Raw genomic sequence first — 20,183 nt, forward strand, 5'->3', positions numbered from 1 at the left:
TGGTCTTTAGGAAGAATTTATGGCTATATTCAGAGGCTGTGCCCAGGTGCTCCTCCCCTCTTCCATACCAAGTTTTCCATCCCATGGCAGACACGGAATAGCAACAAAATGTTCCTCTATTTCATTTGAATTTATCTGTTGAGTGTAACAAAAAACCCCCAAGGAAACGCAAGTACTTCTTTCTGGAAACAGGTTTCTGTTGCTCAGCCTAATGTAAACAAGCTCTGACAATGCTCATCATTTTTCATTAACTAGATCTAAAAATATAAAGATTGATGTTTGTCATTGGCCTACTGGACATCTGTAACCTGATGAATAAAGAAGGATGTACAAAAGAAGCCATCGATAAGGAATTCAATATACTGAATATTATTTTAAGAGAAGTTATTGTATTTTTTTCTGCATGGCTTTCTCCTACTGGGAAGAAGAAAAAAGGAATTAAGGTAAATGAACTATGATCTGTTTTTTCTTTTTGGTACAATTTTTTTTTTTTTTCAAAAAACCCACACAACTACTCCTTCACTCCAACACACAGAGGTGTTAAAAACAGTTCTAATCCATTAAAAAAATCTGGCGAAAGGTTCAAATGTATCCTTTTGATGTGAAGTCCAGAGACAACATTTTAGAATGACAAGTCTCTCTTTCTGCTGCAAGCAAGGCTGGAGAGAAAGGGTTTTTTTATGTCTACTACCATGCTATTTTCCCAACTGCATAGTCCACCTAGCCCTCTTCCAACTCCATCCTGCATCTGCCAGCTCATACTGCAACCAGATGGAAGTCTGATCAAGTGGTGGATATTCACATCCCTAGTCTTTCAATCTTGTTTCTTCCTTCTTGCAAATTCAATATTGGCCATGGTTTTTGCTTGAACCCTACCTATACACTGTTTGAAGAATTAGTCTACTGGCATTATTTCTATTTCCAAAAATGTGATAAGAATTAAGCCTTTTGGTTCAGGTTTGGTCATGTCCATCCTCCCTTTCAAAATCTTTATCTTTGGGTATTCCCAAGACAACAAAGGTATTCCAGTTTAAGTCTGTCCTCTGTCCTTAACACAGTCATCTTTCTCATAACCATCCCCCATAGCCTTGGCCACTGGAGACTCCATGCACAGCTGTGCCCATATTGAATAGTCCCAAGAAGAAAGACGAGAAAGAACTGGGGGAGCCCAGGGGGTTTGGAGGACTTGCTGTGTGAGGAAACAGACCTGGCAAGGGAGCTGCAGAAATTCAGTTCCCTGACCTTTAGCTAAATTTTTCTCAGCAACTAAAATTATGAACAGTCTGACCGAGAAACTTTCCATGGCATGGGAAACTGGTTCATAAGAAGATTTTGCTTTATATAAGAGAAAATGTCTCTGTATCCAGGGGATTAAAAATCCCAGTATGACTAAGACTAGAGGCTATAATTGTACATGCCTATATGAGCTCATATTAACTCTGTGACACGTATGGGATTCGGAGGAGTATATCAGATGCATGGTTTGTTCCACGTGGGGAGTTTAATTTTGAAGTGGAATTCCTCTAACGTGTTCTTATACCCACATGACCAAGCTAACCTGTTATCTGTATCAGCGGCACTACTTCTTGAAATGTTTTCATGCTCTTTAAAAAAAAAAACAACCCTGTGAATGGTCCAAGTCCCTGTGAAGATAACAAATTCTTCAACAGACTTCTGATGAGGGTTTTGACCAAGGGGAACATCTGTGTGTCATTATATTGATGCATAAGTTTTGGAACAGAGTTAAAGGCAGAGAGATACTGAATTGAAAGAGGCTAAGGGAGCTGAAAAAGTTACTTTAAAAGAAATAATTAAATCTCTCTCTCTAATACAAAAAACATTAAATCTATCTAATGCTCCTCCTCAGGAGAGGTAAAAGTGCTTCTCCCATTTGAGAGAAGGGGTAAGTGAGATGCTGAAGGAGACGTGACTTGTCCCCAGCGAAACGCTGAGTTAATCCTTGCGTTATAGTGGAAGGACCACAGGACAATACCGAAAGGTGAACAGCTTTCCTGTGATATCATCTGTTTAGGATAACCCAAGAACTCATGCTATTAGATTTGTGCAAAAAGGAAGTAAATTCCCATGGAAGAACAAAATCTCTTTCTGCCTCAGTGCATCCTCTGCTAAGAGTACTGTCAGGAGGCAGGTTTACAGGTAACACTAAGTAATAAAATGTACACAATGATACAAGAATCTTCTGTTAATGTCAAACACCCAACTCTGTTTTGGGATGTGGACAAACATATATGGTTTGCAGATGAGCAATTTAGAGCACGGGAGGAAGCTTACATACCACTCTGAAATGGGGTACGATTTCAACCTGCCAAGAGCGGTCGGCACTTTGTAGGATGACAGAAAGCCATATTAAAGTCAGTATTAAATGATTTGTCTAAGTTCACCCAGCCGTTTGCAGCGGTGCTGCAGAATGAACCTAGTTGCTGTTGCTCTCTACCTCCTGCTACAAGAAATGAACATGACTGCAAATCAAGGTTGAAATGAATCACAAAATGATTCCCTCATTATCCAGTTCTCCATTTCAGAAAAGAAGAGATACAGATTGGTACTGTATAAAATTCCTCCAAATCACACGCTTCCCTCCTCCCCCTCCCCCAAGCCTGTTTCATAAACAGATCTCCTCGTTCTCAAACTCACCTTGGCCCCAGAGCGTGATACACTGCTGCTCGTGGGTCTGGCATATGCCATTGTAGCAATAGCCGTCCACCCCGTGGCACGCGTGCCCGTCGTGCAGGTACACGTTAGCTGGGCAGTGAGGGCTGGCTCCTGTGCAAAACTCTGGCAGATCACAGGAATTACTTGACTCTCTGCAAGAAATCCCCGCTGGTTTTAACTGCAAAACAAACAAAAATGTCAACGGCTGTGCTCCCGAACAATAAGAGTTATGCAGGGGTATAACCATGCAGCACATGAACAGCTTTTTTCCACTGGCTCTGCACCAACTGACCGCAGAGGACAGTGCAAGGATTATACAGCTTTTTAAATATGTTTATTTGACATGTTGTGAATGGTTTGGCAGGAAGGAGGGCCAAGCTGAAGTTGCTGCAAACATGGCTCACACGGCTCAGGACAGAAGGTCAACCCAGACCTTGGTTCGTTGCAGGTAGGACCCAAGGTTTTTGGCGTGCCTCCTGCAATCATGCCTAAGCACACAGGCGCGGAAACGTGTCGGACTGTACCGCAAAGTGTGCCCCATAGCACTGACTGAAAGTCAAATTAGGAACCTTTCCATCCATACAGCTCTAACATCACTGCAGGGACCAGGGCGGCCAGCTGATCACGTAATGTTTTATGTGTCATGTTACAGCTCACGAAGCCACCATCCCACTTGACTCTGGGTTCAGCTGCCTGACAGCTTCCTGGGATGGAAGAGCATTTCCTCATGGAAATGCTGCACTGTCACGGGCATCAAGATCTTCTTCAACTTAAATATACAACTAGTCCATGTAACTGTTCCTGTCTTGTCCTGATTTCCCTGGATAACTACATTTTTCAGAGCTGAAGGCAGCTAGTAGGCAGTGGTGCAGTGTGCCAGTCTGAACATTCGCTTATCAACAGCAGCCACAGAAGATGGGTGTGCTCTGGGAGCTGCGCTGAATTCTGACTGCATCACCACAGCGCCTTTGGTAAAAAGCAAAAGGACATGAAGATTGATTTTGCTAAAAAGCATTTGCTGGCTGTTTTGATAGCTTGCTGCTACTGAGCTTTTAGGCAGATGGTTGCCACAGACACAATGGAAACTGGCTGAATGCTTTATTAGCCCATATGCAAGAGATGGTCTGAGAATTCAAGAAGGTAGATGTCTGTGGCAAGTTAGCTTTTTATAGTATGTTAGGATTCCACAAGAGCTGATGGTCTACCATTAAAATTATATACGCTGTTGACAGAATGATTATTTTAAAAGTCTTCCCTAAAAAAGTGTCCAGCATTTGATGACTGCTTGCCAGAGCACAACAACCATATACACCTGAAAAAAATCAAAGCATACAGAAGTTCAGAAAAATAAGAGGTTTTGCATGAGCAAATGAAGTGGCTGCAAATAGCAGAGACACCATCAAGACATCTGTTGATCTGCTCCTTCAATAACTGTTATAATTTGAGAATTTTTTAATTGCTTACATGGAATGCAAGTGTCTTAATGCTTAGTGATACCAGTTTGCTTGTTCCCCATCCTTGCTTACTGCTCTGTAGCTGGGTATATTGTGGAATTCTGCCCGACCCACACGAATAAGAAACGTTTCCGTTGGTTCACCTGGCAGTCTTCGCAGCAAAGTCCATGTGCACACACTGCTCCTGGCTTCAAAGTACAGGTAGTTGCATTGCAGCACCGGTTTGTACATTCCTAGATGGAGGATAAATTTAGAGCCGTCAACTTTCAGTCACAATGAACCATAAATCAAGAGAGTGCCTATAGCTCTGCCAAGAAAAGCTAGGCATGAAATAATGAATTATGCATGAAATTCTACAACTTAATCCAAACAGTCTCGTCTGCCCTTAGATTCAACAAGTGCAATAATTGCAGCAAATACCAGAGAAGCCGCTGAGGCAGGCTTGTTAATTCTAGCTATGAATCTAATCTCAACTATCACAAACAACTCAAGTATGCCGATACCAACCCTGATACAGCAGTACGGTGTTTGATTTCCACAAAAATCAGTGGGATGGTTCCATTGCCTCCATTTGCACTGGTGCAGCTACTGAGCTTCACAACTGCAGCTCTCTATTTTGTGATAGTTGCTCACCAGCCATCTGTATTGCAGGGAGACTGGTGGCTGCCACAAAGAAAGATGATGACACTATTCCGTGTAATCTCTTATCAGGATATGCCAGTAATAGAGCTTTGAGAAATGAAACGAGTATGAATTGCATTCTCACTAAGAGATAGATCCCAATTTCACACTTATGGATTAGATGGTGGCATGTGTGGGGCTTTTGCAAACTTTATTCACAGTAGAATACGCTAGTAAGAAGTTTCAGAAAATAATAGATTTGTTTTTCCAAGATTATGTTCACAAGCTGCAAGTTACATCGGCTGTGCTGGAATCTCATCTCTCTAACAAAAATAGGAGCAGACAAAATTGCTCTTCAGCTGTGTTAAGTCAGTTTGACTTAACAAGGGATCACTAACAATATAGGGAACACAGGAAAAATAAGTGGGTTAGGATGATGTTCACAGCCTCTTGTTAGTTTATTGGCTTTTGCAAAGCGTTCCAAGTGGAAGACAGAGCTACCACTGCTTTCACAAATAAAAAACAAAATGATTCACAGTATTTCAATGTTTTCCTAGATAATATCTGCCTGAATATACCAAGCTTGTGCTGCTCTGAAGCAGCGGAACAACTTCCTGCACCTATTTTTGATCGTTGCCGGAAGGCAGCAGGCTACGCAAATATTTCTGTGCAGCTGCTGTATTTAAGGAGTAACGCTCCTCTGCGCAGAAGCACATTTTATAAATTCACGTCGGTAGCAATATGAGAAAAGTGGAGTGGAGGAAAAGAATGTCAGTCCAATTAAAGTCCTTCTGAAAGAGTCAGCTCCTATAACCCACCATCTAGCCCTACACCAGCCAGCCATGGAAATAATCGGCATTCCACAGGCAGACTGGGGTAGACACAGCTCTGTGAATGATGTTGCTGCAGCTTTTGAAATTTCCAATTGCTCACTCACTTATTACTCATTGTAGGGAACGAGCCTGGTAAATAGTTTTTGTGCCTGGGCTATTAAATTGTCAGGAATGTTTTTAACATAAACAGGCAAGCAAAGAGAAAAGGCTCACAAGGCTGCTGGAGGCTGGAGGTTGCCACTCAAAACTACCGCTGTGTTGTAGTTTAGTATCATTAGCTACTACCGCTAACAACAGCAACGATGGGAGTGGGTTTCTTGGTGTAGGGCTCCTGGGCTCAAAGAGACTAACACAACAGCAGTTCTAGCATCACCTACACGACGCCAGATACTGCAGACAGGACGTGTTGTTTTCACCCCCCCTCATCTAAGAACACAAGACAGACCACACTGGGTCAGCCTATTGCCCTTCCAGCCTGGTGTCCCCCTGCCAGCAGCCAGCAGAGAGTGCTTAAGGACAAGAAAGTCCTTACATGATATACATATAGAAATACCTAGATCACATACATGATACCTTCCTCGTCTCCTGGCTTTCCTTTGGCTCCATGGGCTTTTTCTTATACCTGTTACACTCAGTGGAAAGGAACTTGCAAGTAATCGACGAAGGCTGGGGAGCAGCTCCTTCTGCATGTTTGAAACCTGCCATTTTCTAGCTTCGCTTGCACAGTTCTTGTCGGGAGACGATCGCTCCTTAGTCACCCTTTCCATTTCATTCACGATTTTATCAGCTTCTGCCACATTTTCCTTCATTTTCTTCTCTTCCAGCCAGACCCTCTTCAAAACTTTGAACCACATTATTGCTTTTCTTCCACCCTTTTTCATCCTGCTTTATCTTTCCTGAGATCAGGGAGGAGCGGGAAAGAACTCCACGCGCAGTTCCAGACGCAGCATGCTGCAGATTTATGGAGGCCTACCGGTGCTTTGTTTTGTTTTCCTATTTCTTCCCTAGTAATTTCTAACAGCCTATTTACCTTTTAGACCAGTCTTGAGCACTGAGCTGACATTTTCATGAGACTATTTACTGCAGCACGAAGTCTTGTTCCTCTGTGGCCAGAGTCAGCTCAGAGTCCATCATCTTATACGTGATGTTTGGAACGTGCATCACTCCACACCGAATCCCATTTGTCACCTTAATACCCAATCCAGCTGTCTCAGAAGGTTCCTCTGCAGTTCTTCACCGCCAGCTTTCATCTCTACCATCCTAACTAACATCATCAGCAAATTCGAGACTATTCCTCTTCCCAAGCTGCTTATGAATATGCTGAATTGTGTAGTCCCCAGGACACATCTCATGGATACATCACAGCAGATCTCCTTCCACTGCACAAACTGCATGATTTATACCTGCTTGTATTTCCTGTCTTTTAACCCAGTTTTTGCCCATGCAGCATTCCCTCGTCCTACAGCTCTTTGGTCTCCTAAAGAGGCCTTCGTGAACAGCTTTGGTCTAAAGCCTCTCTGGACTCCTGCAATAACAGCATCGTCCCTTTCCACCCGCTCGCTAAGTCCTTCAGAGCACTGAGGTAGGTTTGCACAAGATTTCCTGGCACAAAAGCTGTGTTGACTTGTCCCTGGCATGTCACAGCTGTTCAGGCACTAGCTCTTAATTACATTTGGAAGTAATTTGTCTGACTTCTGATTTACCAATTTGTAGTTTTCTGATCCCCCTTGCAGCCTGTTACAAAATTAGCTACATCTGTCACTTTTCAGTTCTCAGGGCCTAAGGCTCCCCCCCTCCTTTCTCCTGTCTTTCCACGTGCATTCTACATTAAATCTCCTTCTACAGACACTGTAGCACATCAGACATTTTTGGCAATATAATCCAAAATGGAGCTGGAACTTAATGGATAATACCATCCTTGGTCAGGTCTTACACCCTCAGCCTGGTGGTGGGCGTGCCAGCACCCATTATACTCCAGAAGACGACCAGCACCTGACGCACAGGAGATTGTAGCATGGATGGAGGTGGTCAGACAGTCCCAACCGCATTAGCATTTCCAGAGCTGCCTGAAGGGTGACAGGTGTTGCTAGTCCCGGCTCTCCGCCCTCACGAATCCACTGCTGTCCTACTGCTAAGGAATGTCAGTGAGCGCAGACCTCGACACAGGGCTAATGTTTTCCTTAAAGGAGAAATACCCCAACCAACTGCCTACATTTGCATGTTCGGAGTGATATTTAATTCTGACCACTGATAAAATACAACCAGCATCCGTTATTGTACAGCCTCCCACGCCATAAAATACTGCAACGCTATCGACAAACTCAGCTGGTAAATGACTGGGCAGTGATTTAGTAACTAATCTAATGTGTTTCCTGGTACCGCTCATATTATAGCAGTAAATTCAAAATTAATTTAATTGGGCTCAAACTCCTGTTTCCCAACATAGAAAGAAGAGGCAAATCAAGACAGGGCTTGCTGATGTTAAGTGACTTTGACTTGAAAAGGTATCACTAACATTCAAAAATGAAAATGAAGAAGATAACTGGGTTAGAAAGACATTTGCAAGCTGCTTGCTCTCTATTGACTTTAAACAAGAAGATAAGCCTGTTTCCTCCAACCTCGTTACCCTGAAGAATGAGTGAACTGTCAGGAAATCCTTATGGCTTGTGTAAATCCAATACACTGTACAGACAGGACACAGCGGTATCTCGATGTTTTAACTGACCCAATCTATTTTGTCTGCAGAACCATATCTATCGCAGGAAACAAATCCCTCCTCTGCTGATGTATTTAATTCAGATAACCTGAGAGAAATTGAATACAGCCAATGAGCATGGGATAAGGATGTCCACTCAGATATTATTTGACCCCCAGGTTTTGCCTGTCTCCTCCCAATCTGAGCAGTCCTCTGACACATCCAGTAAACTAAATGGAATGATCTTTGAAGTAGGAGTTATCTTTTTGGGAGGCAGTAGAGGCTGCTTCTTTTGGAAAGGTAATGGGCTAGCAGCAAAGGAAAACCTCATAGTGATGGAGAGAAAGGTCTTGTAGCAAAAACCTGAAGCTGGCTGCAATGAAAAAAGTACCTAGCCAATATTAAGATTTATATAACTATTTATATTACGAGTGGCTTCTCACATATGTAAACAAACCTTCAGCTAATGCGTGGTATCTTGAGAAATCTGAGCAATGTTAACAAATTTATTTTGAGTTTAGCTTATTAACTAGCACTTAAAGGGATTTCTGTTGTTAGGAAGATGACAGTCACGGTTACTCTGTTGGACAAACCATGAGAAAGCTTGTTCTCTAGCAGTGAACCAAGCACATTCTTAACTAAAGCCCTGCCTGAACTTTAGCAACTCAAATGCAAGTCAAGCAGAAACTCCCCACATTTCTGAAGACTCCGAGGTTTAAGCTAAGACAGAAGCAGAGAAGGGAGAGTTTTGTTTTACACCAAGTAGTGCTAAACGTGCCAAACCAACTCTGCTGTTAAAAACCTGCAGACAGGAGGTGAGCAGCAATTCTCGGATGGTGTCTTACATCAGGCTCCCCGCAGTCACACTCCTCTCCATCTTCCACATAGCCATTCCCACACTTCTGTCCGCCAAAGGACTCCTTCACTTCAGGCAAGTTGAACAGACACATTCCCACTCCTTTTTCCAGGCTGTTTTCCAGGTCCTTTCTACTGCAGCTACTGAATACCATCGGAAAGGGATAGCTAGAATTAAAACACACGGAGACATAAGGAAAGGTGGTATTACTGGATGGAAACATCTCTCTCCTGTCATGCTGGTGACCTTTTAGCACATCTGTGCACTAACAAGAAGTCTGTGTTCATTTTTTTAAAAGCCTTTAACATGGGATTGAGATAAAACAATTCACTGTAAAATTGAGCCAAAAATATTTATCAGAATTTCTGACTATGAGGAAGAGAATTTCCATCTTTTCCACTTAAATTTGTAGCTGCTGTTAAGAATTGGAAGTGTTGACATCTGAAGTTCCTTCTCCCTCTTTTGCATATGTAGTTGTAATGCAAATTTTGATCATGAGCCTAAAGAAGTGCTGGCCTTGCAAGGAGGATTCCTGCATTTACAGGACTGCAAAACATCCTAATCCTTCTTGGAAAATTCAGCCTCAAATGGCAAATTCATTCATCTTGCTGTGCAGTGTGGCAAACTTCCTGCTCTTTTCAGGGAAAAAAAAAAAGGAAAAGAAAAAGATAAAAACACCGAGTTAGTTGGTAAGAGTCTACTTCTGCAATTCATCAAAGCTGAGCTTGGGAACGGCATGATTAAAGCATATACAGTTCTTATTTTAAATCCGGATGACTGTAAAGACACTACTGAAAATACTCAGATTTTGAATTCACACTGCTGAGAGCAGGATTTGGCCCTGCTGTACGAACACACAGTGGCTTTGATTTCTTTTGCAAAACACACGAACAATGTCAGCAAAACGATCCAGTGTAGTACAGGTATCACCAGATAATCTGTGTTTTTCTGTTCGAGGATATAATTCCAGTTTGACTAAGGAAAGCGTGCACTTTGACCCACAGATTCGAGACAAAGTGACACCTGGATCTGGCCATCGCTCGTGTCCTAAAGTTTTCTGTGCCCTCTCTGCACCGAGATGTGCACACGCTTACGCTGAATCTGTATGACAAGTAAGTTGCCACCAGCATCTCCCCTAAGGCTTGGTACCTTCATCACTGCTGCTCCATGGTCCAGCAGTAATCTAACGTTATGGCAGCACAGGGAGTAAACCTGGTAATGGCTGGGCTTTAGTCGCTAAATGCTTTGGTATTAGGACATAATCTTTACAGACAAGCAAGATAATAGATGGAAGTTCTGCACTGCTGAACTTCAGACTGCGATTAATCTACTGTTGTTTCTAATACCCTGAAATGAGAAGCTTCCTTTGTGACTGATGATGCCTACAGGTATCAGAAAGGGATCATTTCTATTAAAAAAAAAAGAAATGTTTGACAATTATAAATGCAATAGAGCTTCCTATACTGGGATAAGGAGGTTAATTAGTATCTTCAAGAAAGGTTATGAGAACTTCACAGACAGAATTTATTTGGTGCCTTTTAAAAAATTACCTCTTTTACAGATTCTTTTGCAATAAAACAGCCAGCTCATTGGAAAAGAACATAAACATGACTCTGAAGAAGAAAACAGTTTTGTGATTCACTGACATATGACTTCAGAAAGTTAATAGGCATCTCTGCTTAAAAAGCTGATTTCTGGAAAATTACTGATGTTTAGGCAAAATGACAGAGTCTAAGACAAATAAAGGAATTTCAGAATAGCATGAGGTAGGAGTCAGGCTGCTAGCTGCAGTTCTGGGCCCCAAGGGAAAACAGGGAAGGTACTCGGAGTAATGGAACAGAAAATAAAGGCACTTGGGAAGCCTCCTACTGACCGTCTGACATTGAGCAATTGGAGATGTTCTTAACAGGACACCACAAACTCCTGTCCTATTCTTAGTTTGACTGAAAAAAAAACTGCACAAAAATCTGTGTACGTGAGTATGAACAAACGGATGGATGTACACTACTATCAAACACTGCAAAAAACTCATAAAAACCCAGATACGTCTGACTGATCAATCCCGTACAAAACATATGAGTGCTTGATCAGATATGATCCTCGTATCAAAGTATGAATAAATGAATATTGCATCATCTAGGCAAGATCCTTCACTTCAGTGACACAGATTTACTTTGATATACACTGAGATGGGACGCGGAGACGTACAAACCTCACACAGACTGAACTCATTCAGAAACACAGATAATGCATTTTTCCCTGTGCCATATATCTCAGCCACACACAGGTCATGAGAATAGCTCACCGGTCAAAACTGTCGATATTTTAGGCCTGTTCCCCTATATCCATGAATGCTCAGGCTTATTTGCACGAATGTGAGAGGTGTCTGTCCATCACTGGGAGAACAGAACCCTTACTCTGTACCAGAGGTGAAATAATGTCATTGTTAATGAATGAGGTTTCTGTTTGCCCCCAAAGGAACTTCAAGCTGTTTCCTATTTTGAACTAAGGGATCCATTCATCTTCTGGCTTTTCCTATTCTTGATGCTGATTTCCTCAGCTGACATCAGTGCAGCACATGTTATTTGATGAAATATTCTGAAAATACTTTTTCTTTATCAAGTAAGCCCAGAATAAAGCAGTACAAACCCAGAGATGAACCCAAGAAGTGGAAAGAGAGAACAACTGAAGGGTAACCACACCATGCAAGAGAAGATTCTACATCAATTGATGCCAGTCGGTATTGCATTGGAAACACAACTGATCTTTCATACTACGATATTCTAACACACAACCATTCTTCGCTGGTGGGGTAGGGGTGGGGGTGGTGGGGAATCCTATGTAACAGCCACAGAATCTGTTCATTGTGATTTTAGGCTACATTTTGTCTGTCTCTGCAATTTTAAAGCTGTTTCACCAGAAGCATGAAATCCTTGGCAGAACGGAAGGGAAGCTATAGATATCAGATGTCGGTAGCGTTAGGCACGATGTCTAAGTAAGCGAATCTGGGGCTTGTGAAAAATGATGGAGTAATGGTCACATGAAATAAACTCATCCTCTGAACAAATGCAGCAAACTTCCTCGCACTGCCGTGTGAAGAGGCTTCAGATCTCACCTGGAAGGACTACCCTTGGGTGGGAAAGGGTAATGGGGTCTCCGTGGTGAAGTCAGTACCTGTCTCCAAGATTTCAGTAACATGCTAATCAGGGATATTTGTGCTTTCTGAGGTAGCATAGACACTTATCCTACTGGAAAAACCCTCAGCTACCAGCTCATATAGGCCATTGGAGAACCTTCCAGAGGTAAAAACCTCATTAGCAATCAGTATATTCCATTATCCTGCATTCAAGACATTTTCTTTTACAGATCCATATTTTTCTGCAGTTAGGAAGAGAGAGGAAACTTTAGTCCAACCTGATTCATATTCTGAGATGCTGAATAGCCCACACATTTTCTACACTGTGTGAATCTGTAGATTTAATACACAATGGATCATTTTGTCAAACCATTCTGGCTGCGTGTACAGCTCCACAGAACTCAAATTGTGCCCAGCACTACATCAGTCTCTTCAGTGGGTTTACAGCAAGGAAAATAATTTCAGTCTTTCTACCCGTCTTGTATCCACAGCATTCCTCAGTGTCTCCTAGGTGCTTGAAAGATGTGCGTAATCTCAAGCAACGAATATCCTAGTTCCCAGCAAAAAGAGCTTTGACTGCTCCTGCGAACGAGACCTTCATAGTAGCAAGAGGATGCCTGGTAATTGATTCCTTTGGAAACAGAGTCTGGTCTTGTCTCATTCATTTATATTTCAAGCACTCAAGCCATTCAAATGCCAGTTCCTTTATGCAGTTTTGCATTTAGCCTGTATTAGATGGCTCCTTTCATTAAGTAAGTGAAGTGGCATCATCACTGTGTCAAGTCCCTTTTAAGGATAAAGGCCTTTTATACTAGCACTGTGTTGCCCAGCATAGGCTTTTTTTGCATGAACTATAAAAGTTCATCTCCATCATCTCCATCTCAGAGGTATTTCCCCTCCTAATGGGCTGAATAACAAGAGAGTACAAGCACAGAAACACAGTCACTGCCCCAGAAAATTATAGTCTTAAGAGATCAGACAGCCAAAGCATTCAGGAGTAATGGAGTGACCCCTGATTCATGCGGGGTGACACAGCAGATCAGCTACAGACCCAGCACCGGCACCACCGCGGAGGCTGCTCTGCCCTGTTCACTGCTGCTGTCTTCCCCGTTGCTCCGTCTGGAAAATGCTGGGAGAGGCACTGACGTGGGCTGCAGGAGATCCATGCTCCATTCCAAACCCTACCCCTGCATTGCAGCAATACCTTGGGAAAACTATCTGAAGCGAAACTACCTCAGTTCTTCCAAGCCATTTCTCTCTACATCTTTACACATCTAAATATTCAGCACTTAGGATCTACCCCCTCCATGTCCCTGCACCAAAACCCCACAACATATTTTGTTGTTTCTCAAGAAGCACCACTGAAATGGTAACACCATCAATGATTCTGGCAATTCTCTATTCATTGCACGGGAGGATAAACTGCAGGCTCACAATATCTTGAAAACTAACACTTTGATTTTTATGCTTATTTCTACTCAATCTCAGGATATTTTCCTATTCGAGAACTGTAGGACTTTTAGTAAGTAACCGCCTTGTTCTCTCCAAAATGTTGGTATATATACACACATACATGATATGTATATATAAATTATATATCTGTTTATAGGGTTCATTTATTCCAGTTCATATAGCAACCTGATTATTTAGCATTATGACAATGTTTATACAGAGCCTTTTACCAAAAGGCCCTGAAGTGTTTTACAATTATTCACCCAATTAAAATGCACAACAGCCCCAAAGAGCTCTATTAAGTACCACCAGGCCTTCTTCCCTGAGGTAATATGATAATTGGAGATTATATTAATTTTAAAAGGGCATTTTGATTTTCCAGAGCATACTTATCGAAACAACTGTTGACTAGCTAATTTCCAAAGATGCAGCAAACTGGGACCAGGCTCTGTCCAGAATGCTTGAAAAACCAAGCCTGAGAGGCCATGTCTGGAACTAGTTAAGGCATCGGCTGTGCTTGTTAGGAACACGAAGGTGCTCAAAGACAAGAGGGGTGCTGGGTCCCAGCCCTCCAAGTCTGAAATTTTGCTAGTTACGCACCAGAATTTCCAACGCTTTCTGTGATGACAACTTGTCTGAACTGAACACTGTAGTGTCTCTGTGTCTGTCTCAATCCAGGACCCTTTGAGACTCACAAATACGGATACTTACTGTCCTTGGCCTCCAAAATTCTTGATTTTTGGCTGCACAGTGGCTCACAACTGGAGAGAAGGAGATCAAGTCAGATTTTTCTGTTGGGGGCATAAGATGGGAATTTGTACTCCCTCTTGCTCAGACTCTACAGGATGACTTACCCACAAATGTGTAGGTTTCCTGTTGCATATCCCTGTGTTCCTATGCATATGCATAGGAACATAAAAATAAGTGTGGGTTTTTTTTAAAACTTAAAAAAAAAACCCCAGAGATAGGGTTGCTTTTGTTCATTCAGGTATAAGTGATTTTTCCAATGAAAAAAATGTCAGCAGTAGGGAGAGTAATAGTAGAAAATAAACTAGAAGGTAGAAGCTCAAGCAACACGGATGTTTCTAGACACAGTGAGGTGTTGATTTCAAGGAACTATGACAATTTTCCAGCCTCCTCCAACTCTTGATCAAATGGACGATTCTTTCTCACTAAAAAGCATCCCCTTTGGTTTTAACCTTCTAGACATTACTATTGTTCTCCATCTCTTGAAAACAACTTTTTATGGTCTCCTAAGAGATGTGAGCCTACTAGAAAAAAACTGAATTTGCTATTAGATGACATTTTCTGACACTTCAGCTATTCTGTACAGCATGTATGTTAATGAATTAGTAAGCATAAAGGACCTCATAGAATTAGGTATTAAGCAGGAGATGAAATCCAGTTTTCTTTGATATTGAAATAGGTGTTCAAATACTACAGATCCCTTCGTGTATCAAGTTCTGTCATGACACGTTATTCAATACACCTCATGTTTTAAGAGCAATTGTTTAAAATTAGACAAGTGCCATAATATGGAAAGGCTTTTAAATCTATTATTTAAACAATGTCTTCATTTGTAAGTACTTTTGAGGGAAGAAGACACAAATGCAGGTTTGAGGTAGATCCCACGAGCACAATAAAGGAGAGACCCTAAAGGTAGCTGCAGATGCTCTCAGACCCAAAGCTTTTGCAAGTAGCAAACGACCAGGGCGATTGGGAGGAGGGGGTAAAACTGGAGGACTTTTGGGGGTCCTGCAAGATGTGCAGGCCCTTGTAAGCATCCTGCAGGAAAACAAAAGCCCTAAACAATGCTTGAGGGAAAGACACTGAAGGAATTTGAAAGGCATGATAGGGCTTTGTACGAGACACCAGCCCCAGAACTGATGTGGCACACCTTTTTCGGCACTGTTGGAAGGGTTTAGCTAAAAATGTAGAATGGTTTTCTATCTATCTATCTATCTATCTATCTATCTATCTATCTATCTATCTATCTATCTATCTATCTATCTATCTATCTATCTATCATCTATCTATCTCTCTCCCAAGTATTGAAATGGGAAGTTTGCTTCAAAAGGCAGATGCCTGACAACTCATACTTATTTTTCTAGCCTATTTTTCACTCTCTTGCTCCTCTTTTATAGTTTTAAACCCTAGAGCATCAATAAAGTAGAGCATGGAATTGGGCCATGTAGTTATACGTGACATCAAAGCTCTTGCTGTCTGAGTTCATGGTCAGTGATTTAAAAACAAACCTAGCTCTCTCCTACAGCTTTTGTCGTGTTCACCACATGGCAGTTTTTATACTTCCATTAAGTAACTGCGAATATATCACACTCGTGGTTAATTTAATTGATGTGTAGTGGCAATGGCTTGTTGTGCTACAATGAAATTTCCAGGGTTATTGAAAAGAAAGTCTTCCCAAGCAAATGTTTAAACTTCTCACACAAATGCTTTAGTTTCATTTTGATTTGGCCCTGGGGATAGCGCAGATTCCCAGAATGCGTTCAAGTAATCTCACTTCAGGTGTCTAGATTGGATGGCCATAGCCCCAGCTGAGACTTGACCTCTCCCATTACATTGAAGGTAAAAATTTAACTACCTGAAATATTCAAAAAGGCAGATTTATAATACAGAGTGTGGGGCTTCAGGTCAGCAAGCAGCAATGAAACAAACGGCTGGATGGCTCAGAAAAATACTTTCTGCAAAGGAACAACATTTAATGGCTTTATACTGTATACACTGTCATGGCTTGATATTTCTGCCGTCACAAAACTGCCAAATAAAACATTATTAGCAGTTACTTTTACTTTGACAAATGTAAGGTCAGAGAAGTTTTTTTCTGGTTGAGAGGCCTATGGTGACTCTCCTTTCTGTGTTCTGGGGGTGAAGCAATACTCAACCAATTCATCAATCCTGACAGTGTTCTGACTGTACGCTGGAGTTATCTGCATTGCAAAAGCTCTATGGGAATAGAACTCAGACAACTGCTCTTCCCGTTGGAAACTAGACAGCTAAGGGAAGTAGCTATAATCGGTTTGAATTTGCCTCTGGCTCATCTTTTGCTCTGTTTCCTTTTAGACTGCTACCTCATTAATAAAAATTTGCTGGATTGCTGAGAGTTCAGGTTTCACAATCTACTACTTAGAATTTGAGGTTAATCCAATGCTGACTATAGTAAAAGTAAAAAAAGCAACACATAGCAGAGGGAGGGATGAAAAGGCTGGGCTAGCTCTGGTCCCAGGCTGAAGACAAGCAGGGCAGCAGGCATGCTGTGCCTGCCAACAGCTGCTGGCGATGAAGGAAATGGTAGATAAGAAGCACAACCAGAATGCCCCTTGTTTAAATTCGTCACACAAAACCACAACATCCTCAGCACGGGACACGCCAATGAAGACCAACGGTCCATCCCATTGCTGAAAATACCTCGCTGCGGATCAGCTTCCCGCTGGTTTCTGGTTCGGTAAAAGGCACGGTTTCACCTGGCCTGAAATGCCAGGGCAGCACTGCACCCTGATGATGCTTCATTCAGTTCTCTACATGATTTTACAATCAACTTTTGTTTCAGGCACTTACAGTCTGATTTGCTCCCTTGAAAAACCTTGGAATTGCTTTTTAAATGGGTCAGCAGCACACTGGAAAAAAAAATAATATCTGATTTTGGGAACTTGGTTTTGAGAGGATCAGTTTATGGAGAGCGTGTTTGGGTGAGGGAGAAGAACAAAATAATTTTTGAAAGACCAAAGCAGACCAAGCAAAAGGGAACATCAAACCCAAGTTGTAATACAGAAAAATCAACCCATGATATTAATTTATAGACATTTCCCCCTTTCATCAGCACTAGCTCCTGTCCTGCATGTGTGTATCCTAAACACAACTCATGATACACTGCACCCTAAAGAACGAAAGCAGCATGTGTGGTCATTGTCCCAGCCGATGTGATCATGGTGACCACCCTGACTGAAAGACCTGCCATACTGTGAGTACTTGGCACCATCGATGGATTTGGGTGAGGGCGAGGATGAGGTGAGCAGATCAAATGACAGCAAGTCGAGGGAAGAGGACTCCGAGGAGGGCTAAACCCCACGAGGAGGGACCCAGGCCAGGGAGAAGATACACGGGAAGCAGCCCCCTGGATAAAGCACGTGGAGAACCTGCCCACTGGAAAGAACAGTAGCAGAAGCACTAAGAGAATGAAGTGCATGGAAATTCCAGTCAGCAAGACATGGGTGCTAAAGAAAAACATCTGAGCCCTGCAAAAAGCTGGAAATAATATATACCTGGGAGACAGCTCATATTGATTTCACTTAGCATCTGTACTACCTGGTCTCTTAATAAATCAGGACTTCAAGACAGGAGTATCTGACTTGCAAGCACCATGGCTCCTTTTATTTCTTTTATTTTAGAAGATCCAAAGGAAAGATAAGTGAGGCATAACAGTGCTAGAAATCCGATTGCATTCCCCCCGCATTTCCACCTTCCCTTCTTGTGCTGCAAGATAAGCACTGAGAAAAAAGCAGTTTATCCCATATCACTGAAATCAGCTGAGACAAATGGAAGTGGAATTCTTTAAAAAAAATTTTCATAAATATCAAATAACAATGAATCACTTTTTTTCTAGCTTCCCTTTTCTCTTCCACAGAGCTTGAACACAGAAAATAAACTGCTTAGTAACAACATTGCATGTAATCATTATTTCAAGCCATGAGAAAAGAATGGATCTAGCCATGATCTGAGAATTAGGGAACCTCAAGTGAGCAAATCAAAACTTTCAGACACAGGAATGAAAGGCTTCTGAGCAATCTAAAGGAATCCATAGGTACCCTGATGAAATCCTGGCCTTTCTGAAGTCTATAGAAGCTCTCCTACCAGCTTTGAGGGAACCTAGATTTCACACCTAGTGCTGGTCGGGTGCCGGGAGAACGTAATGACAAAGACGAACACAATTTCCATGCTATGGTAGAAGCAGCCAGAAAGGCTTGCTAGGACACCGAAGTTATCTCACCTTTTTATTTTCAGTGACTTTACAGTAAAATAGGTGGTTGCTTATCTTCATGTCACTACTGGGGCTGTGCCATTCAGGTTTAAAAGGCTGAAGTGGAGCCTACCTGCATTTCTGCCACAGGAATCCTGCAGGAAATGCATCCAGGACTTTGTAACAGGCTCTGACATTAGAAAAGGAAAAAGAATGGCTTTGCAGGAAGCAGTTGTTGGGGTAAAACGGACATCTTTCCTCTCTGAATTTTAAACATTTTCTGCATCTATCCCAGGCACAAAAGGCTGTGATTCCCATGACAACTGTGGCAAACGCAGCTGTAGGCATCATTTAATTACAGTGAATCAGCCTTCCAAGTCAACATCGATTCCTTAAGCTGCTTCGGGGCATACAACACGTTTAAAAAGGAGCATTCATGTGACCGTAAGCATATGCCCTTTAAGGTATGTTTCCATTTATACTCTGGGAATTTGGAATTCATTACACCAATTAAAACTGGACATTGTGTGCTTAATTCTCCATGCTCTGCATTACAGATTTATCCCTGCTGGTTGAAAAGTTTTGGGGTTTTTTTGATGAAACAGAAAGCTAAGATGAAGGGAAATGTCCTTATATGATTTGTTCTCATGGGTCATGGCAATAGCAGTACTGCAGGAGAAAAATGTCCCTCACAGAGCTATATTTTCTATGGATATTACACTGACAAGACAAAACACAGCTGAGCTCTCACATACCAGCATCCAAGCCAGTAAAACTGTACCCATTCTGGATACATCACATAGTAGAAACCATGACGTGTCCTTAAGTATCTGCTATAAATAATCACACCAGAAGTAAAATGTGTTTTCATTTGAGAAGTAACCTCTCTCCTTGTCAGCTTCACTTACAGAAAATGCACGCTGTAAATCTGTATGAGTTCTCCCCTAGAATACAGCAGAAAAGCCAAATATTTTCACTTCTAACAGCACATCTACTGAAATGTGAAAGACTAAACTAAAATAAAATGCAGTATATTTTTTTTAAAGACCTGCCCCGTAGCTCTGTGTGCTAATTGTTAACAGGGACCCGCTCCTATAAAAGTCTGGGAAACATGCAATGTATTTCAACCAATGCGACTAACACTTCAACGCAGCTCTTATTTACCACAACAATTAAATATATCTGTAATGTATGGAAATTATTAACAAAAAGGAATGCCAAGAGGCTACTTGGAGTTAAGTTAAAGACCGACATAAATCTATTCTGCAATCTCGTGGCTGTTTCCTACTAAAGGAAGGACCAGAATGCAATGTGCTAAATTACTAGGGCATAGGGATATGTTGCTTAAGTTTTTTTTTTCAAAAAGCAGTTGCACTGCTGGCACAACAGACCTACCTCTGTCACAAGTAATTTATTACATCAGTATATCAACTTTATTAAAAAAAGAAAAAGACAACAAAGAAGTCTGTCTTTGTGCCGAGCTCCGCT

General features: G+C 41.8%; 1 protein-coding gene across 1 annotated transcript in view; it reads right to left on the reverse strand.

Moving 5' to 3' along the window:
- Positions 1–20,183, reverse strand: part of ADAM12 (ADAM metallopeptidase domain 12) — a 187,631-nt gene that overhangs the window by 24,766 nt on the left and 142,682 nt on the right. The window contains 3 exon segments of the mRNA XM_040607235.1: positions 2,656–2,851; positions 4,271–4,360; positions 9,122–9,299. Coding sequence (XP_040463169.1) covers positions 2,656–2,851; positions 4,271–4,360; positions 9,122–9,299 — 464 coding nt within the window.

Source organism: Falco naumanni, chromosome 9, assembly GCF_017639655.2.
Source record: "Falco naumanni isolate bFalNau1 chromosome 9, bFalNau1.pat, whole genome shotgun sequence".
NCBI lineage: Eukaryota > Metazoa > Chordata > Aves > Falconiformes > Falconidae > Falco > Falco naumanni.